Raw genomic sequence first — 20,863 nt, forward strand, 5'->3', positions numbered from 1 at the left:
CACAGTATTTATACGCAAGCGTAAATCATGATTGAGAGCACTATATCTTGCCGAGAGCCCAGTCCCTTTTTCGCTCCCAAAAGCTCCTCCCCCTGCGGCCAATCAGCAGGTCTCGCCCTTTACAATGGCCAATGGCGGTGAGCGTGGGGGCGTGGCTGGGCGTCTGGGGGCGCGGCCTGGCGCTGAGAGAAGCGGCGGGGCGAGCCGGGGGCTCTAGTGAACAGCGCAGCCGGACAGGGTTCACCGGCTGGCGGCAAGCGGAGGCGGCCCGGGCCAGGCGGTCTCCGAGATGTCACGATGGCTGTGGCCATGGTCGAACTGTGTGAAAGAGCGGGTCTGCCGCTACTTGCTGCACCACTACTTGGGGCACTTCTTTCAGGAGCACCTCAGCCTGGACCAGCTCAGCCTGGATCTGTACAAGGGCAGCGTTGCTCTGCGGGATATCCACCTGGAGACCTGGGTGAGAAGCCAGGCCCGAGCCCGGGGAGGCGCGGAGGGCGGGAGCACAGCGACCTGAGACTGCCGAAGTATCAGTTCGGGCCGAAGGATCCGGCACCCGGCATGAGAGGCCAGGGCAGCCGGGCCCTCTCCAGGAGTCGGAGGCACCCCCGCTGGTGGCTTCAGTTCCTTGCCAGAGCAAGAAGCTGGGAGGGAAGGTGTCCGAGTCTCCACTTCACGGGAGGAGAAACAGGCTAGGATGGGATGTCGCTTGTCTGGAGAATGACAGCATGGTCACACTGAGTTTGGGGGCTGAGTTGAGGAGGGTGATACCCAGGGTATAGAGAGTGGTTGAGGAGGGAGCCCAGGAACTGGGACTCCCATGTAGTGGGGCCAGGGAAGCGACAGAGTTGGGGCTGAAGCAGCTGCTTGGGAAGGCTGTCGGGGTTCAGAGCCCTGGTGGGGACACTTGTGGAAAGTGCACCCTGACCTCCTGACCCCAGGATCCCGGCCGGTGGGTGGGGTTCCCCTCCGGATGTGGATGTCAACAACAGCGTCAGCACCCGTGTTGATCAACACCTCGTGTGACTCTGTCTATTTCCTGCTTTTGGAAGAGTAGGAGGGACCAAACCAGTGTTTAGGGAGGGACTTGGGATCCAGCATCTCTACCTGGAGGGCAGCCCTCAAGGAAGGGTGTGAAGGTCTGGCCTTGAGCAAGGACGAGGCTGAAGGAGATGCAGGGGAAGCCAGAGTGAGCCTAGTTCAGAGGCTCGAAACTGGGGGCAAGTGGGTGAGGGGCCCTGACTCACAGCTCAGCTGACCTGGAGTAGCCAAGGAGCCACCAATTAGAGGCCCCAGTTTAGGGCTGGTACTGGTCAGCCCTCAAGGTCCAGAGCAGCAGGTCAGGCATGCAGGCAGGGCCTTCTCATTTTCTGGCTGGCCTCAGGAGTCCGTAGTTCCGGGAAGGACAAACCAAGGCTTAGGGTGGCCAGTCTTTGGGAGCAAATGAGGGAGTGGGGAGTTAGCCCTGAGTTGGAGGCACTTCCCAGCAGCCTGTGGTCTGTGAATTCCAGTGTAGGAGGTCTCTGACCTCTGAACTTGGCTTCTTAGGCTGGCCTGAAAGATGGCCCAGACCTCTGAGCTGCCCCTTTCTCTTTTCAGCACCAGAAAACACTCCTGCTCTTCTGAGCCCTGCCCTCTTACTGGGGATCCATGGGGTTCCTGGGTAGGCTGCTTTCCGGCCTCACCTGGGGGAGAATGCAGGCACTTTACTGTTAACCAACCTCACCTCCCAGGTGCTTGGCCTACAGCCCCACCTTAAAGGCCCCCCAAAAGACTACCTGTCTGGGGACTCAGGTGGGATGGGGAGAGAGGCTGGGGTCCCAGCCTCAGTCCTTACAGTAGAAGGTGGTAGCACCCAGAGCACCTGGGATCACAGGGAGAAGGCAAGTGGGCTGCTTCCCTTAAGGAGCTCCCAGCCCCCATTTATGGGGGTGAGACCCCAGCACAAATGTCTTTACCAGGGGCTCAACCTTGTGCCTCAGACAGAGGTACACCATGTGTCTGGGTGCAGAGGCTCCTTCCCACCTCAGGTCAGCCCCCTCCTGGACATTCTTCCCTTGGACTCTGCCCAGGGTGAATTGGCGCTGCTATTCTCTCTGCCCACCATGAGCACGTGTTGTTCCCATGTCTAGAATGTATACTCATGGGTCCTTGGCATTAGCACATAGAAGGTGCTCAGTAAATGATTTTAACTGCATGTAGAGGGAAGCATTTGAACTGGCTTAGAGGGTTGGGTAGCTTTAGATGATGGAGGCCAGGGGTAGGGAACAGCATGAGCCCAGATAGGACCTGGTAGGTGGCACGTGGAGGGCCAGGAAAGCAGCGCGCTCCGTATGACAGTAACTGAAAAGGCTGTGGTTGCCAGCTGGATGTGGGGGCTCACCAAGCTGGCTTTGTCCCCTGCCTGTTTCCAGTCTGTGAACGAGGTACTGGAGTCGATGGAGTCACCGCTGGAGCTGGTAGAAGGTTTCGTGGGCTCCATTGAGGTAGCCGTGCCCTGGGCTGCGCTGCTCACTGACCACTGCACCGTGCGCGTGTCAGGCCTCCAGCTCACCCTGCAGCCCCGCCAAGGACAAGGTGAGGGTAAGGCCAGGCCAGGGCTGGGCGGTCTGGGGCTGACCGAACCTGTCTGCCCTGAGAACATTTTCTTCCCCACAGGGCCAGGGGCTGCTGACTCGCAGAGCTGGGCCTCATGCATGACCACAAGCCTGCAACTGGCTCAGGAGTGTCTGCGGGAGGGGCTCCCTGAGCCCTCTGAGCCACCACAGCCTCTGGAGGGACTGGAGATGTTTGCCCAGACCATTGAGACTGGTGAGCAGGCCCCTCCTTGGCCCACAGGACAAGGGCCCAGACAGTAACTCTGCTACCCAGCTGCCCTCTTGTTGCTCCACCTGATCTGAGACCTCCTCCCCAGTGCTGCGGAGGATCAAGGTGACTTTCCTGGACACAGTCGTGAGGGTGGAGCATTCACCAGGCGATGGGGAGCACGGCATGGCTGTGGAAGTCCACGTACAGAGGTAGGAGCAGGCCAGGTTGGGGTGGGCTAGGGTGGATGGGGGTGCTGAATGGCCTTGCCCTTGGCCCCCTGCCCCTGGTCCAGGCTCCTGGGAAGTGGCAGGGCAGGGCAGGGTGAGCCTGGGTGGTGGTGAAGTGGTAGGGGTGGGCTGTGTTTGGAGCTTGGACTATTATCCAGGCCTGGAGTGGCTGGGCCCCAAACACAGGATAGCTGCTGAGGGTCAGTCAGAGGACCAAGGCCTGGCCTGAGCCCCCAAGGTGAACATGGTGGTCCAGGATGGTCTGGGTATGATGGGCAGCTCTGCAGGCTGGGGTGGCCAGGACAAGGGCTGACCCTGCACTCCCCAGACTGGAGTACTGTGACGAGGCAGTGCGGGACCCAAGCCAGGCGCCACCAGTGGATGTGCACCAGCCGCCCGCCTTCCTGCACAAGCTGCTGCAGCTGGCAGGGGTGCGCCTGCACTTCGAGGAGTTCCCCCGACAGGTGGGCCAGCGGATTCCCACGCCCTGAGCCCCCTCACCCTTCCCCCATCCCTCAGACCATCACCCGCTTTTCTCAACCCTCTGCCTCCCAGGCAGAACCGCCAGAGCCCCCCTTGCAAATTGGCAGCTGCTCGGGGTACATGGAGCTGACGGTGAAGCTGAAGCAAAATGAGGCCTTCCCAGGCCCCAAGGTGAGTCCCCAGGCCTCTGGGGAAGAGCAGCATGTCCCATCTGGGACCCATCCATAGCAGTGCTGCTCACGCACAGGCCAGAGGGAGGATGTCAAACGGGAGACGTTATTACTTTCTTTACAACTAGAGAAACTGAGTTTCAGAGAGGTTGAGTTGTGGCCAGGTTCATCCTACTTCCCCAGGGTGAGGACAGGTGGGCAGCAGAACTCAGAGGGGCAGGTGGTGATTACAGGCTCCATGGCTGTCCCTTTGGCTCCCAGTTGGAGGTGGCTGGACAGCTGGGCTCCCTGCACCTGCTTCTGACCCCACGGCAGCTCCAGCAGCTTCAGGATCTGCTCAGTGCTATTAGCCTTGCAGGTGAGGCCTCTGGGCAGTCCAGGGGTGGATGGCAGGGAGTGCCAGCCAGGTTGGACTGAGATGCCCTCCTCTAGACCCCGAAGGCTTGACTGACAAGCTGAACAAGAGTCGCCCGCTCGGTGCTGAAGACCTGTGGCTGATCGAACAGGATCTGAACCAGCAACTGCAGGCGGGTGCTGTGGCCGAGCCCCTCAGCCCAGACCCCCTTACCAACCCTCTTACCAACCTGGACAGCACTGGTGGGTATAGGGCAGACGCGGGTTGGAGGGGCAGCATACATGGGTGCAGGAGCCCAGGGGCCAACCTGTCTGTCCCTAACATGACTCACCTTGTCCCTAGACCTCTTCTTTTCCATGACTGGCCTTACAAGCAGTGTGACCTCAGCAGTCTCTGAGCTCTCCCTCTCTGACGTGGACCTGGGCTCCTCTGTGCATAGCAACATGGCTTCCCGCCGGCTCTCTGTCCCGACCCACCCAACTGGTGAGTGGAGTACCCTGGGCAGCCTTGCAGGGGTGAGAAGGGCTGGGAAAGGCTTGATGCATAGTCTCGGATGCATGTAGGAGACTCCCAGAGATGCCTGAGACTCTGCCACCTATGATGCAGTTCCCCAGAGACCTAACTTGGGAATCTGGCGATGTAATGGACAGGGCTGGGTACCTAAGTCAGCACTCGTGGCCAAGCACTTAAACTCTCTGAGACTGAGATTTAAAAGGGCGTAGTGGGTTGGGGAGATAGCTCAGTCGGTAGAGTGCTTGCCTTGCAAGCACAAGGCCCTGGGTTCGATCCCCAGCACGGCAAAAAAAAAAAAGGGGGGCATAGTAAGATCTGGCTGTCGTTGGTTGGTGTGAGAGCTTATTGTGGGTCAGGCACTGGGCTGGGTGTTTATCATACCAATCAATCCTTCTAGCACCTTGAGGAGGTTAATAGCCTGGGTGGAGGCCCTGGTATGTAGGAGGTATTCATTGACACTGCCTGACTGAGCCCCCTGCTAGAGCTACAGGATGGGTCCGATTCAGCCCCCAACAGTCCAGCTTGGCCAGCTCCGTGGCTGACTTTCACCCAGCTGGGGTGCCCACGAGTTCCCAGGAACCCCTGGTAAAACCTCTGTCCCCTCAGGCAAAGCGGCCCCCACACCCATTCCGGACACCATGCGCCCTGATTCGCTGCTGAAGATGACCTTGGGGGGTGTGACCCTGACTTTGCTTCAGACATCTGCCCCATCTTCCGGACCACCTGACCTCACCACCCATTTTTTTGCCGAGTTTGATGCTGCCAAGGATGGGCCCTTCGGCTCCCGAGAATTCCACCACCTTCGGCCACGCTTCCAGAAAGCCTGCCCTTGTAGCCATGTCCGGTATAAGCCGCAAGCCCAAGGAAGGGGCCTGTAGAGACTCCCGGAGTCCCCAGGCCCACCCTCTGATGCCCATCTTCTTCCCTGCAGGCTCACAGGCACGGCCGTGCAGCTGTCCTGGGAGCTGCGGGCCAGCGGTCGGGGCCGGCGGATGAGCAACACAGAAGCGCACTTCGGGCAGCTGGAGGTGCTGGAGTGCCTGTGGCCCAGGGGCGCATCAGAGCCCGAGTACACAGAGGTGAGCGCAGGGGCGGGGCCAGGGGCTCAGGTGGGCCTGACACTGCCTGACCCTCTTTACCTGCCACGTCCCATCCCAGATCCTGAGTTTTCCCAGCAACCTGGGCTCCCAGGCCTCAGCTCGGCCCTGTGCCCACCTGCGCCACACACAGACTCTGCGCCGGGTGCCCAAGGTAACACCGCCATTCCAGGCTGAGAGGCTCTGTTGCTTTCCGTGGTGTGCTGACCTCTTGTTCCGTCCATGCTGTCCTCTTAGGCTGGTTGTCCCCTTCCCTGGCTCAACACGGCAGTCCTCTGCTGAGCCTCTGAGGTGGGAGGAGCAAATGTTGGTTGGCTTAAATAAACCAGCAGGTCATCTACACAGGGCCAGGTGTTGAAAGCCCCAGTCTCCTTGGGCCCCTACCCAAGCTCTTCCGCCGCAGGGAGGGCTCAGGGTTGTTTTTGCTGGAGGAAGCCCTCTCCTGTCCTGCCTCCCCTCCCCATGGCCCTCACTGGTCTAACGCTCTTGCCCACACAGAGCCGGCCCCGGCGCTCTGTTGCCTGCCATTGCCACTCAGAACTGGCCCTGGACCTGGCGGACTTCCAAGCAGATGTGGAGCTGGGAGCCTTGGACCGGCTGGCTGCCCTGTTGCACTTGGCCACCACACCCCCCGAGCCGCCTGCCGGCCTGCTGGTGAGACATCCCATCAAGCTGGGGTGCGGAGCAGAGCCCAGACCCTCTGGCTCCTGACCATAGTAGTAAGGGCCCTGGTGTCTGATCCCTGACCCTTCTGCAGACAGAGCCCCCTCCAGCCACTGAGCAGCAGACGGTGTTCCGGCTTTCAGCACCCCGGGCCACACTGAGGCTGCGATTCCCCATTGCTGACCTGAGGCCGGAGCGGGACCCCTGGGCTGGCCGGGCTGTGCGGGCCGAGCAGCTGCGGCTGGAGCTGAGTGAGCCTCAGTTCCGTTCAGAGCTTAGCAGTGGGCCTGGCCCCCCAGCCCCGACCCGCCTGGAGCTCACCTGCTCTGACCTGCATGGTAAGAACCCTTTCAAGAATAACACCTGGGGCAGGGGGCCTGGGCCTCGGGGAGAGTGGGCTTGGGGCAAATGGGTCACAGTTGGAGCAAACCCTGGCACAGGCTCTTACCAGCTTTTTGGGACACCTGCATTGACTATCCCTGGCCTCCTGGGCAACAGGCAGAGTGGACCCTTTATCCCTGGGCTACTGCAGACCATGGGTGTCTGACCTGTCCCAGCAATGGGGAAGAAATGGAGAGAGGCCTCAGTGAGGATCCTCACCTCTGCCCATCTCCTCCAGGAATCTATGAAGATGGTGAGAAGCCACCTGTCCCCTGCCTCCGTGTCTCCAAAGCCCTGGACCCCAAGAGTACTGGACACAAGTACTTTCTGCCCCAGTAAGTGGGGACTCTAGAAGGAGCGGCTGGAGGGGAGGGTTCTGCCACGGGGGCAGCAGGAGGCCAGCCCAGGCCCAGGTCCCAGGGGTCCTACAGGCCAGTGACAGGCCTGTGCCCTGGCAGGGTAGTGTTGACCCTGAACCCCCAGTCCAGCAGCACACAGTGGGAGGCGGCCCCGGAGAAGGGGGAAGAGCTGGAGCTGTCCACCGAGAGTCCGTGCGAGCTGCGGGAGCCGGAGCCCTCGCCCTTCTCCTCTAAGAGGACCATGTATGAGACGGAGGAGGTGAGCCCGCCCGCCCCACCTCTCCCTGGACCACCCTGCATCTCTGCCAGGGGAACACCTAGGTGACTGGGGTGGGCGTGCAAGTGGGAGGATTTTGTTTCTTTCATTCATTCAGCCCAATAAGGGCATGTGAAGCCCCCCTCCTCACTCAGGGCTGGGGAGGGAAGCACCCAGGGAGGGCAGGCCCCTTGGTTGGGAAGATCAGTACCCCAGCCCAGCTCAGCTGTTTATTGGCAGTTTATACGTGGCCCGGCAGCCTCCTCTCTGAAGCTGATCAGGGCTGAGAGGCTGTTCTGTGGGCCACGCCGCCTCAGTTTGCAAGTAGGCTCTCCACTCGGGGAGTTGCCTGCAGATGAATTTTCCCTTTGGAAGGTAGGTACAAGGACCTGTCTCTTGGGCCCTTGTGAGGATTAAAGGATCTCTGCCCTTGGGCAGCATTGGCGTGCCGTGGGTGCTGGATCCCAGATGGGCATCACCCATGCACACAGAGAAGGGCTTCTGCAAACGAATAAGTAAATGAATGAAGGGTCTGGAGCCGGCAATAGGCCCTGGAAGTCTGAGGTGACTCTCCTGCTGAGGGTCCCCTTGCTCTGTCCAGATGGTGATCCCTGGAGACCCTGAGGAGATGAGAACGTTCCAGAGCCGTACCCTGGCGCTGTCCCGCTGCAGCCTGGAAGTGCTTCTGCCTGGAGCCCATATCTTCCTGCCCAGCAAGGAGGTTTATGAAAGCATCTACAACAGGTGGCCACACGGGACAGCAGGGCAGGGCGAGGGGCTGGGCCCTGTCCCCACTCACCCGTCATGCCTCTGCCATCTCAGGATCAACAATGACCTGCTCATGTGGGAGCCCGCGGACCTGCTGCCCACCCCCGACCCTGCCGCTCAGCCCGCGGGCTTCTTGGGCTCCTCGGGCTTCTGGCATGACAACTTCAAGATGTGCAAGTCAGCCTTCAAGCTGGGTAGGAGGGGCGCTCTAGCAGGGCCAGGCGGGGCGGGGCCAGCCCGCCCGGTCTCCGTCCCACCAGCCACCTTCATCTCACCCCAGACTCCGACTCGGATGACGAGGACGCCCACTTCTTCTCAGTGGGGCCGTCAGGCGCCCCCCAGGCCCCTGCCCCCGAGCCCCCACGCCGTCACGCCCAGAGTACCTTCTCTACACTGGTGACGGTGCTGAAGGGTCGGATCACAGCCCTCTGTGAGGCCAAGGTGAGGGCAACCTGGGAGACCAGCCCTTGCCCCGGACCCCCTGACAGGGCACCACAAGCGTGACAGCTCCGGGGCAGGAGCTGGAGAGCAGAAGGCCACGTGGCCACCAGCACCCTCCCCCGCCACCCCCCAATTCCATTGCGCCTGTCAGCAACTTACTGACACCCATCTGGGTGAAACCACGCTGCTGGGCAGAAAGGGAATCATTTAGTCCCCAGGAGCAGAGGGCAGGGATTATTCTCCTATGTCAAAGGAAGCGAGTGCTGGCAGGGCCTCCAGTGGATCTGCGGGGAGGTAGAGCTGCCCCCGCAGGTGGGCCTCTAGGTGACACTTGTCCCAAGGGCCTGGAGCTGCGGAACACAGCGGGTAGGCCAGGGGTCCTCTGTCGGCAGGATGCAGGTGGGAGGCGGCTGGAGGTCGCACATGGAGAACTGGTGCTGGACGTGGAGCGGGGCACCGTCTTCAGCGTCTCTCAGTACCGCGGCCAGCCGGGGCTCGGCTACTTCTGCTTGGAGGCTGAGAAGGCAACGCTGTACCACCGAGGTGTGAAGGGTGGAGGGCTTTTGGGGGACAGGGTCCCCAAGCAGAGCGGGTGGCCAATGGTTTTGGCAGGGGCTTAGTGAGATCCCTCTGCAGCGGCTGTGGACGACTACCAGCTGTCCAGCCACCTGGACTTGCCCAGCTTCACTCCGCCAACCCAGCTGGCCCCAACCATCTACCCCTCAGAGGAGGGGGTGACCGAGCGGGGAGCTTCAGGCCGCAAGGGCCAGGGTCAGGGCCCCCCCATGCTGTCTGCTGCCGTGCGCATCCACCTGGACCCCCACAAGAATGTCAAGGTACAGCTTCCCCAGATTCCACCTACCTGCTTGGCTGGGCAGCTGCCTCCCCCGTGTATGCTGGGGTCAGACTTCCCCTGCTCTGACTGCTCTCCCCTCAGGAGTTCCTGGTGACACTAAGATTGCACAAAGCCACCCTGCGCCACTACATGGCCCTGCCTGAACAGAGCTGGCACTCCCAGGTGAACAGAAGGGGCCTGGGAAGTCGCTTGGCCCAGGGACTCTGGACTTCGGTTTGGGTGGGCAGGTTGAAGGGGGTTGAAGCGGGTGAGGGACACCAGCTGAAGTGGAGCTGACCTTGGCTGGAGCTCCCAGCAAGGGGAGTGTGGACAGCTGAGGGGCAGCAGGTGTGGTGCTGGGCGGGGGCCGGGACAGGGAGGTATTAGAAGAGGCCGCCTTGTGCTCACTCTCCCTTCCTGGCCCGGCTTCCGAAGCTGCTGGAGTTCTTAGATGTGCTGGATGACCCCGTGCTGGGCTATCTGCCCCCCACCGTCATCACTGTCCTGCACACACATCTGTTCTCCTGCGCTGTGGACTACAGGTACCCAGGCTGGGCGGGCGCGGGCCAGGACCAGAGCCAGGGCTGGGGCAGGAGCAGCGGGGCAAGCCTCAAGTGTAAGGAGCCTGACCCAGCCCGAGTATGTCCCCTAGGCCCCTCTACCTCCCCGTGCGTGTCCTCCTCACCGCCGAGACCTTCACCCTCTCCAGCAACATTGTCATGGACACGTCCACCTTCTTGCTCAGGTATGCAGGCTGCCCCTCAGGCTGTGGGGTGCAGCTGCCAACCCACCCTGTGTCCTTAGGCACATCTGAGCCTGTCTGTATGTTCAGAGTCATGGTTCCCCTTGCAGACATCTTCTTAGAAGGGAGCTGGGTCCCCCAAGTCAGATCCTTACAAGGGTATTCAAGCTCTCTGATCTGATCCTCCTGCTTCTGCTGGTCATCTCTCCTCTAGGGGTTGCCCTGCGGTTATAAGGATAAGAGAGGTGCAGTGGAAAGCCTCTGTAGTGTAATTGCAAACAGTCCAAACTGGGCTGGGGACGCAGCTTGAGGGGAGCACTTGCCTGGCAAGGCAAGGGTGTGAGGCCCTGGGTTCAATCCTTATCATGGCAAAAATAACAAAAAAAGAAAAAGAAAAATCCAAACTTACAAATGATCTAAATGCCCCCAAATCACCACTGAATAAAGTAATATGCTCCACCCATGAGATATAGTGTAACCATTAATGTAAAGTTGAAGAATAACATTAAAAAATGCTTTAAAAATGGTAGTTGGGGATTTAGCTCAATAGCAGAGTGCTTGCCTAGCACGTGTAAGACCCTGGGTTTGTTCCTCCGTCCTGGGGGTGGGTGAATATACACATACACACATATATATGGTTGCACAGAAAAGACTAGAAAGAAGCATACCTGGTAATTTTCTTGGAATTTGAGATTAGAGATTATGAATGACTTGAGTTCTTTTTTATTATTATATGCTAAAATATAGTTTGTATTATGTTGCTATAAAATAAGGACTTGTCAGTGCTGAGGATATAGCCCATATTGTAGAGTGCTTGCCTAGCATGCGCAAGAGCTGGGGTTTGAATCCCCAGCACCTCAGAGGAAAAAAAAAATAAGGACTTGTCTTATTATATTTATTTATTAATTTCAATTTTATTTATTAATGTATTTATTTTGGTGCCAGGGATTGGACCCAGGGGCACTTAACTACTGAACCACATCCCCAGCCCTCTTTTATATTTTATTTAGAGACAGGGTCTTATTGAGTTGCTTAGGGCCTCACTAAATTGCTGAGGCTGACTTTGAACTTGTGATCCTCCTGCCTCAGCCTCCTGAGCCAGTGGGATCACAGGCATGAGCCATTGCACCTGGCTAAGGACTTGTTTTAAAAGAGTAATGCTGTACCGGGAACCCTGCCCCAGATCTGTGTGAGGCCTACGTGGGGTGGTGGAGGGGAAGCACTTTGAGAACCCCCAGTGTGTCCCCACACCAGTGCCTGCTGACCGGGTCTGCAGTGCAGGCCTTCTCTGCCCATCGTACAGATGAGCCCCGAGGCTGGTGGGGTCCTCACAGGGCAGCTCCTTGTGGGCTCGGGGGTCCCTCTGCCTATTGCCAGGAACCCCACACTTGCCCGGCTGCCATGGAGCTGCCGCCGCAGTGGCTCCTGGGCCCTTCTCAGCCCTGTTCCCCACCAGGTTCATCCTTGACGACTCTGCCTTGTACCTGTCTGATAAGTGTGAGGTGGAGACCCTGGATCTGCGGCGAGGTGGGCAGGGCCTGGACTGGGCTCCTTTCCCTTGAGGGACCACAGCCCCCGCCACACCCAGGGCAGGGAGGGGTCCTCGCCCAGCTGCTTCGCGGGTTCTCAGTGCACATGCACATACACACACAGGGGTACACCCAGAGCACCTGATCCTCCCCCTGGTGGTGGGCAGGGGCTGGGTGGCCAGAGGCTATAGTAACCTGTCTTCCACCTCCGCCTCAGATTATGTCTGTGTCCTGGATGTTGACCTCCTGGAGCTGGTGATCAAAACGTGGAAGGGGAGCACTGAGGGCAAACTGGTGAGTGCAGCCGTCACCAGGGCCTCGGGGCGCCTGAGGCGGTCACGGGGCCTGCCCCACCCTTGCTGGCTGAATTAGTACCTGCCTGGGAAGGTCCAGGCTCCTGGGTGCCCGGACTGTTTGCTGAATGGACACCGGGTTTCAGCCCTGTCACCTGAGGGCAGCTGTGGGGAGGGCCCAGATGGGGTCTTGGGACACTGGTGACCCTACAGGTTCTCCGTTTCCTCCTCTGTGCAGTGAGAGAACAGGCTCCTCCACTGGACTGAGGGCAGAGGCGGGAGGCGAGTGGGTGCTGTCCTGCTCCAGGCCTCAGCCAGGCCCCTGCCACTCTGAGTTTGCACATTCCCTCAGCGGCTGCTGCATAGGCCGCCACCCGAGAAACACCTGGCCAGCTGTCCCTGTGGCAGGGGCAGGACTGTGGGCCCCCCAGGGCCGGCCCCTGGAGCAGAGGGGCATGTGCTGATGCCGCTGCCCTGGGCCCGCAGAGCCAGCCACTGTTCGAGCTGCGCTGCTCCAACAACGTGGTGCATGTGCACAGCTGCGCGGACTCCTGCGCCATGCTGGCCAACCTGCTCCAGTACGTAATGAGCGCGGGCGACCTGCACCCCCCACCCCGGCCCCCCAGCCCCACGGAGATCGCCGGCCAGAAGGTACAGGTGAGGCCTGGCCACACAGGCTACCAGGGCTCGGCCAGGCCCCTCCCCTGCATGGCCCTCGGGGTTCGGGGCTGGGAGCCCCGGGAACCTCCTTCCCTCCTGTCACTCATTTGTCACTCTTCCGCACCTGGCCCAGCTCTCCGAGAACCCTGCCTCCCTGCCCTCATGCCCACCGGTGGAGACGGCGCTCATCAACCAGCGGGACCTGACCGACGCCCTCCTGGACACGGAGCGCAGCCTGCGGGAGCTGGCCCAGCCTGCAGGTGGGCTGGGGACGCCTCAGGGATAGCAGACCCAATCAGGCACCCACAGTGACATCTCTCCAAACTGGCCTCTCTTTCCCATAGGTGGTCCCCTCCCTCAGGCCTCGCCCATCTCAGTCTACCTGTTCCCAGGTGAACGGGGTGGGGCCCAGCCCCCTTCAGCCCCACCTGGGGGCCCCGCTGGCAGCTTAGGGTCGAGCTCTGAGGCTAAGGAAGAGGAGAAGGAAGAGGAGGGGGATGGAGACACCCTGGACAGTGACGAGTTCTGCATCCTTGACGCTCCTGGCCTGGGCATCCCGGTGCGTGCTGTGGGGGCTGGCTCGTTCCTACCCTTCGGGCTCGGCCCTTCTGGAGCCTCAGTGGGAGGAGCAGGCAGGGAAGGCCTCGGCTCTGGGCTCGGAAGAAGCTTGTGGGTTTCCAGGAATAGGAGGCCTGGCATCCTGAGCAGAGGGACTGGGAGAACTAGGGATGAAGGAAGAGAAGGGCAGTTAGCAGCGCTGGGGACCATGTGGCTGCAAGAGCCAGTAGGAAGATCCAGGGAGAGAGAGCTGCCTGGGACAAGGGGCTCTTAGTCCCTCCTGGGCAGAATAGTCAGACACGAGCTCTGGGGATGGTAGCCCAAGAGGGCCATCTTTTGTCAAAAACAGGTAGGAGGAGGAGAGGGAGATGTAAGGACAGGGGAGAGACCGCGCGGCCCTGCGCCCGGGACTGCCTCCGTGCTCACGCATCTTTGCTTGGCCTCCTGGCAGCCCCGAGATGGGGAGCCCGTGGTGACACAGCTGCATCCAGGTCCCATCATCGTGCAGGATGGGCACTTCTCCCGGCCACTGGGGAGCACAGACCTGCTGCGGGCACCTGCCCACTTCCCAGTGCCCAGCAGTCGTGTGGTGCTACGTGAGGTCTCCCTGGTCTGGCACCTCTACGGGGGCCGAGATTTTGGCCCCCACCCCAGCCACAGGTGAGGAGGAGGGTATGGGTGGCAGCCAGTGAAGATGGGGGCCCAGGCCCAGCCCAGCTCTGACTTGGCAGCTAGTGACCTCGAGCAGCACACACCCCTCACTGGCCTGAGTCTCCTTCCTTGCCCTGCCTGCCTGAGACTGGAGCTGGCCCCTTGCTCCAGGAGGAAGGCCTTGCTAAGGCAGGGGTGGGGTGGGAGGAGGGCAGGAACTCCTGTGTCAGCTTGTCCCTCATCCCGCTTCCCAGAACAAGAGTTGGATTTACGGGCCCCAGGGGCTCCCCTTCCCGCTGCTCTGGTCCCAACCGGCCCCAGAACTCATGGCGCACCCAGGGAGGCAGTGGGCGACAGCACCAGGTCCTCATGGAGATCCAGCTCAGCAAGGTGAGTGCGGGCCGCGGGGTACGCTCACGTAGCGGGCACCAGCACCGTCAGAGCACGGCTGGGCAGAGGTTCTAGACGCTTCCCGTAGCAGTGAGCAAAGCAGGCACACTGCCTGCCTTCACAGTGGAGCAAGACAGGCAAAACCCAAGCAATATGGCCCTGGTGCGGCCAGTGGTGGGACTGAGTCAGGAAGAGCCCTCTCGAAACAAGACCTCTGAACAAAGGCAGAGAGGACCCGGGGCAGGGAACATTGAATGCTGCCAGTTGGGAGCATCGTGGCATCTTCCAGGAGCCCCAGGCTCCAGCAAGGCCAAAGCCAAGGGAGGGAGGAAAGGGGGAGGAGTGAGGCCAGAGGTCACAGCGACCTTGTAGAGCCCTGGAGACCAGAAACGGTTTTGGTCTTACTTGGTCTTACGGGAGTGAGGTCCCCTCGGGGCCTGTAGAGGCTGCCTCAGTCAGGGCAAGACAGCGGGAAGGTGAGGATGGGCAGACTCAGGAGGGACCGGATGGCAGGCAGAAGCAGAGTTTGGGCTCTGTATTGTGTAGGAGACACAGAATGCTCCAGAGGTTTCTGTTTTGAGAAACTATGCAGGGGAGGCCCCACTTTCTGAGTGACCTCCGTCGGTGCCAAGGAACCTGTGGGGGCAGGCAGCGCACAAGGCCGTTGGAGCAGTGGGCACACGGATAGCTCAGGACCAGAGGCCTGAGACTGGTGGCAGCCGGGGCTCTCGCGGATTAGCAGGAAGGTTCTCTGCAGTGGGGCACGAGGCAAAGCCTGAGGATGACATGGGCCGGCCTGTTTGAGGGCCGTGGGGCACAGGAAGCTTGGGATGGCGGGTCTAGAGGGAGGGAGCAGGGCCCGAGGCTGAGGCAGAGCAAGCGGGGGACATGCGGCGCTTCACGGCCTCTCAGCATGTAGAGAGTGGACAGGGGCTGTCCAGGGCAGAGCAGGCAGGCAGCTCTTGTGGGGACAGTCCAAGATTCAAAGGTGTTCCAAGGAGGCCTCGGGGAGGGGAGTGGAGCCAAGGTACGCCCTTCTGGAGGCAGTGGGGTGGGGTGGGGCAGATAGACATGGGGGAGGTGTTCAAGTTCAGCCCACCAAGTCCTTTGACGCTGGTGGAACTGTCACGTGAAGGTGTCCGGGTGGCAGCCAAATGCAGGCCTGAGGTGGGAATGGGGACAGGCGGAGTCGCTGAGAGAAGAGGCCTGCGCCAAGCCTTCCCTCCCTCCCTCCCGGGCCCACTCCACAGGTGAGCTTCCAGCACGAGGTGTACCCAGAGGAGCCGGCCGTAGGCCCCGCCCCCAGCCAGGAGCTGGAGGAGCGGCCACTGTCCCGCCAGGTGCTCATTGTGCAGGAGCTGGAGATCCGAGACCGGCTGGCCACCTCCCAGATCAACAAGTTCCTGCACCTGCACACAAGCGAGCGTCTGCCGCGACGCACCCACTCCAACATGGTGCGTGCCCGCGGGGCACAGGGCGACACCCTCACGCACTGCTCAGGAGCACCCACACATCGCACATGCACCCGTGTTGTGGGAGCCTAGGGGAGGACAGTGCTTGGGTGGGCCTAGCAGAGCACACAGTGCAGGCAGAGGGGCCTGATGGGGCGGGTAGGGGTGCAGGGACCCCAGAAGCCCAGCAGGTACCCAGAGCTTGTCCTCTGCTCTCAGCTCACCATCAAAGCACTGCACGTGGCCCCCACCACCAACCTGGGTGGACCTGAGTGCTGTCTCCGCGTCTCACTGATGCCCCTGCGGCTCAACGTGGACCAGGTGAGCCGGCCAGGCGAGGGCAGAGCCCAGCATGGCCCCTGCTGTCTCCACACCTCTGAGTCTGATTCTGATCCCCAAATGGTGCTCTGCAGGATGCCCTCTTCTTCCTCAAGGACTTCTTCACCAGCCTGGCAGCTGGCATCAACCCCATGGTCCCAGGAGAGACCTCTGCTGAGGGTGAGAGGCTGGGCCAGGGAAGGGAAAACCCAGCTACCTGCCTCTGGGCAGCCAGGCACCCGGCCATCCCCGGTCCATCCCTGGTCTGAGGCCTCTCTCGCCTTAGCTCACCCTGAGACCCGAGGCCGGCCCAGCAGCCCTCAGGAAGGGCAGCCCAAGAGCACAGACCCCAGCGGCTCGCAGGAGGCCCCTGGCAGTGGACACGGTTCCTCCATTGAGCAGCAGCCGATCTACTTCAGGTAGGGGTGTGGCCTAGATGCTCTGGGCCCCTGCTGGGGCCCAGACTGGTGCCCACAGGACTCTCCCTGCTTCCTCATCCAGGGAGTTCCGCTTCACGTCTGAGGTGCCCATCTGGCTGGATTACCATGGCAAGCATGTCACCATGGACCAGGTGGTAAGCAGGACCATCAGGCAGGGCTGGGTGGACCGGGCTCTAGGGGGGCGGTCCCGGTTCTGCTCAGCTGTGGCCAAGTCTCCCTGGGGACAGTGCTTGCATCAGTCTCTAGTGGTTCATGGGCTGGCCAGTTCCCTGTGTCCCATCGCAGAACTGGACCCCCTTCCCTAGGGCACTTTCGCTGGCCTCCTCATCGGCCTGGCCCAGCTCAACTGCTCCGAGCTGAAGCTGAAGAGACTCTGCTGCCGGCACGGGTGAGCCCCAGCACTCTGTCCGCCCCAGGTCCTGGATCTCCCCTTTGCTGTGCTTCTCACTGGTTGTGTGGCCAAGGCCTGTTCCTCTGTGTGAAGGGCATGGCCCTTGCTCTATGGAGGTCCCCGCGGTACTTGCCAGGGGGGGTCCTTGGTCCTCCTGGCCCCTTGACTCTCCTCCCGCTCCCCCTTCTCCCCTCTCGTCCCAGGCTCCTGGGTGTGGACAAGGTCTTGGGCTATGCTCTCAACGAGTGGCTGCAGGACATCCGCAAGAACCAGCTGCCTGGCCTGCTGGGAGGCGTGGGTCCCATGCACTCCGTTGTTCAGCTCTGTAAGTGCCTGGCTTTGAGGTCCCTCCACTGCCACTACTCTTGGGCAGCCTGGAAACTTGCCTGGGGGAAGGAGGAAGAGGTTGCCAGGCAGCGGAAATGGAGGCAGGAGGGCCTCAGGCACCTCTGACAACCCCATTGCCCCCAGTCCAAGGGTTCCGGGACCTGCTGTGGCTGCCCATCGAGCAGTACAGGAAGGACGGGCGCCTCATGCGGGGGCTGCAGCGGGGGGCTGCCTCCTTCGGCTCGTCCACAGCCTCTGCTGCCCTGGAACTGAGCAACCGGTTGGTGCAGGCCATCCAGGTGAGTGTGGACTCTGGCCATGGGGGACGGGAGGACCAGAAGCCCTCTGCCCCATAGCGCCTTCAGTCTGCCTTCAAAATGGCTGAGGCTTGCAGACTTGGTCCCGCAGTCTCATTTTATAGAGGAACAGTCTCGGAGAGGAGAGGCCCGGAGATGGCCCGCAGCCCCATAGCCCTGAGGCACACAGTGGCTTCCATGGCTGGGGGACACCAGTGCCCCCAGTCCATCAGCACCCGCTGTGTCTCCATGCTCAGGGTGTCTGAGAAGGAGGGCAGGAGAGGGACTGCTTGCAGAGTTCGGCCTTCGTTGGTTCAGGGCATGCACTTCCCTAGGCCCACGGGGGTCCCCAAGGGCACCAGGGAGGCGGCCAGCAGCAGGGCACAGTGTGAGGAGCCCTGAGGTGGGCTGGCTGTGTGGAGGCGCAGTGCATCCTGGGATGTGAGAACAGGGTCTCAAAACAGGAGCCTGGAGCGAGAAGCACAAAGAGCCCCCAGTGTCTAAGTTGGGTGGGAAAGGGTGACCCAGGGCGGCTGTGGGGTAGAGAGGGCAGGGAAGGCCAGTGAGGAATGGGGCGGGGACAGCAGTCGCCTCAGAGGGCTCACCTGTGGCAGCCATGAGAAGCCTGCCTAGATGTTAGTGGGAAAGGGTTTGAGGGACATGGGAGGAAAGCCCCCAGGGGTCACGTGCTCTGCTGGAAACTCCCTGACCCCGGCAGGAGCCATGGGAGGGGAGGAGTGGGGAGAGGACCGAGCAGGAGCGGGATGCATAGCGGAAGGCTGAGTGCCGCGAGGCCGAGTGATGGCAGGTCCCCGAGCTGGCCGGGGGACCCGTGTGCTGCCTGGCCAACTCTCCTGTGTCCTCCAGGCCACAGCTGAGACAGTGTACGACATCCTGTCCCCGGCGGCACCCATCTCCCGCTCCCTGCAGGACAAGCGCTCTGCGCGGAGGCTGCGCAGGGGCCAGCAGCCCGCTGACCTCCGGGAAGGCGTGGCCAAGGCCTATGACACTGTTCGAGAGGTGACTGATGCCCCAGCCCTGCTCCCAGTCACCCCACACTCACCTCCACGCTCAGACCCTACACTGACCTCTGACCTCCACAGGGCATCCTGGACACAGCTCAGACCATCTGTGATGTGGCGTCGCGGGGCCATGAGCAGAAGGGGTTGACAGGCGCCGTGGGCGGGGTGATCCGCCAGCTGCCCCCGACGGTGGTGAAGCCATTCATCCTCGCCACGGAGGCCACATCCAACCTGCTCGGGGGGATGCGCAACCAGATCCTGCCGGATGCCCATAAGGACCATGCTCTCAAGTGGCGCTCGGAGGAGGCCCAGGACTGAGACCAGGGCTTCCAGGACCTGGTGGGCCACTGCCCAGCCACCCTCTCCGCCTGCCCCAGTGGTGCCGCCAGCTCCTGAGCCTCCTGAGAGCGGCGATCCATAGCTGGCAGGCCTGGCCCTTCAGGGGATGGCTGCTGTGAAGGATACCTACCCAGCCTGCCCGTTGCCAACCCGCTGTGAGAGTGGGCCTCCCTGCCTTGGGGCCTCGACCCCGTCCGTGCACTTTTCCTCTGGGGAGAAGGGGCTCTTCCCCTCCCCTCCACCTGGGCCACGCTGCTGCCTTGTCCCAAGACAGAGGCTCTGGACCCTCAGACTCCGGCCCCACTCAGCCAAGTGTCTCTCCACGTCTCATGGGGCGGTGGGGGACAGATGCCGTGTGATTCTGTATTATTTTTAAGCTCCTTGAACGTGTGGGTCAGTGTCTGCATGAAGTGGAATAAACTGCGCCCACCGCCAGTCCCTCTCCCAGGTCCTGTGTGCCGGAAGGGCCCTGTTGCCCCCACAGCCTCCCCTTGGTTCTGGCCAGATCCCATTCCTGCACCCAGCTCCTCCTGGTGACCACCAGGGGGCGCCGCACCTCCTAGCCATCTTCCCTCACCTGCCTGCCTCTGCTGCCGGCTCTCCCTGGCCACCCTCCCAGGGAGCTGTCACCCTGGCTCCACTTCCTCCTGGCAGGAGCTGAATGAAGCTGGGAGGAGTCACCTGGGGCTTCCAGGGACGTAGGAATGGCCCTTGAATCCCCAAGGTCCAGACTTAACCCTGGAGCCAGAGCAAAGGGCAAGGATGTGAGCCAGTCAGGGAGGCACAGGCCCTGATGTGGCCCAGACTCTGAGCCTCAGGTTCCTTCCAGTGGTCCCAGCCTGTTAGCCAGGGTCCAGTCTGTCACTGGAGGCCACTCCTCAAATGCTGAGCCCTGGGCCCTCTGGAGGCTGTTCCCGCCATCGCTAGTAGAAGGCTTTTGGGGTGATCAGGCTTTGGAAGAGGAAGGGTGCTGGTGCGGAGCTGTGATTGGAAGGGTCCCAGGACATTCCCTGAGGCCAGAAGATGCCCATTGCCCCACCACACCCCCTGTTCCTGTGAACAAGAAAGAGGGGGCCTTTCCCCATGGCCCGTCCTCTTCATGGCAATGCACAGAAGCAGGTGGGCCTGTGGAGGTGCAGGCCAGGGTTGGGAGTCAGCCAGAGAGCCCTCTACTGCAGACCCCTCTGAAGTTAGCAGAGGGCTACCAGCTCCCTGTCTGTGGCCCCTGGGGGAAGATCAGGCACCAGGAACGGGCAGTAGCTTTGTCCAGGTCCTAGCTGCCCATGGTCACTTGCAACAGTAGGCAAAGCAAGAACTCAAGGGGTCGAACCCCAGAGGGAGATAGCTGTAGATGGCTGGGGTCTGAGGCCACCAGGATGGGTGGATGGGGCCCAGCCGATGCTTCCTGGACCCACCCACCTGCCCGGGCACAGTCCAGGCTTGCCTGCCCTTCGAACCGCACTTGTGATCGGTCTTGACGGCAGTGGGCTAAACATTAACCACCTCCGGGGCTGGGCCGACGGCTCAAAAGGCGCTGAGCCCAGGGTGTCCCCACTTCCTGCTTGTGCCTCGAGGTCCAGCCAGGCGCCAAGGTAAGAAATCTCCCGGCGGTCTCCCGTAGCACGGCCCAAGTGCTCCCGAGCCCAGGGGCCGGGTGAGCCCGCCTAGCCTCCCCGCTGTGCTAATTCCACCTGGGCCAGGGGCTGCAGGGTCAGCCGAGTTGCTGGCGTTGTGACCCGCCTCCCGGAGGTCTGCTGGGTTTGGGTTTGAGGAGGATTGTTGGTCACCTGCTCTGGCGTCTTCATTCGCAGACCCCAGATCCCCTGCCCGGGGATCCCCCACCCTGCCTTGACTGCATCTTGAGAGATGCCTCAACAGGGGGTCTCCAGGGTAGCGCCACCCGAAGCCCTGCTCTGTCACACTGGGCAGCCTCCTCTGCCTCTGGGGTCCTTTTTCTACCACTAGCTCACGTCCGCTGGGTCCTAGCAGGACAGGCACCAGAACCTGTCCCTGAAGACTTTCAGGCCAAAGCCTGTGTGGATGGGGATGAAAGTTTCCCAAAGGTTCTACTCTGGGCCAGCTTAGGGTCCCCAGGCAGCA

At 61.4% G+C, this 20,863-nt stretch overlaps 1 protein-coding gene across 7 annotated transcripts; it reads left to right on the forward strand.

The window, feature by feature from the left end:
• Positions 1–206: 206 nt before the first annotated feature.
• Positions 207–19,198, forward strand: Atg2a (autophagy related 2A). Of its 7 annotated transcripts, none has more exons than XM_047518716.1 (41): positions 207–460; positions 2,415–2,583; positions 2,659–2,811; positions 2,915–3,017; positions 3,364–3,499; positions 3,591–3,689; positions 3,950–4,046; positions 4,121–4,285; positions 4,386–4,526; positions 5,163–5,400; positions 5,488–5,635; positions 5,715–5,807; positions 6,152–6,307; positions 6,411–6,654; positions 6,936–7,032; positions 7,156–7,315; positions 7,914–8,056; positions 8,135–8,274; positions 8,361–8,521; positions 8,914–9,064; positions 9,158–9,357; positions 9,459–9,539; positions 9,792–9,898; positions 10,009–10,101; positions 11,555–11,625; positions 11,845–11,921; positions 12,407–12,577; positions 12,714–12,840; positions 12,925–13,139; positions 13,488–13,798; positions 14,044–14,179; positions 15,430–15,633; positions 15,850–15,951; positions 16,044–16,128; positions 16,235–16,367; positions 16,450–16,522; positions 16,694–16,776; positions 16,983–17,104; positions 17,251–17,405; positions 18,270–18,422; positions 18,506–19,198. In XM_047518716.1, exons 1-41 carry the CDS (start codon positions 290–292, stop codon positions 18,740–18,742), a joined length of 5,901 nt encoding a protein of 1,966 aa, XP_047374672.1. In that variant the 5' UTR covers positions 207–289; the 3' UTR covers positions 18,743–19,198. The 7 variants fall into 7 exon arrangements, with proteins under 7 accessions (XP_047374672.1, XP_047374675.1, XP_047374674.1 ...); XM_047518719.1 differs by having other exon boundaries at positions 13,590–13,798; XM_047518718.1 differs by having other exon boundaries at positions 12,407–12,571.
• Positions 19,199–20,863: the final 1,665 nt, after the last annotated feature.

Source organism: Sciurus carolinensis, chromosome 11 (genome assembly GCF_902686445.1).
Source record: "Sciurus carolinensis chromosome 11, mSciCar1.2, whole genome shotgun sequence".
NCBI classification, from domain to species: Eukaryota; Metazoa; Chordata; class Mammalia; order Rodentia; family Sciuridae; genus Sciurus; species Sciurus carolinensis.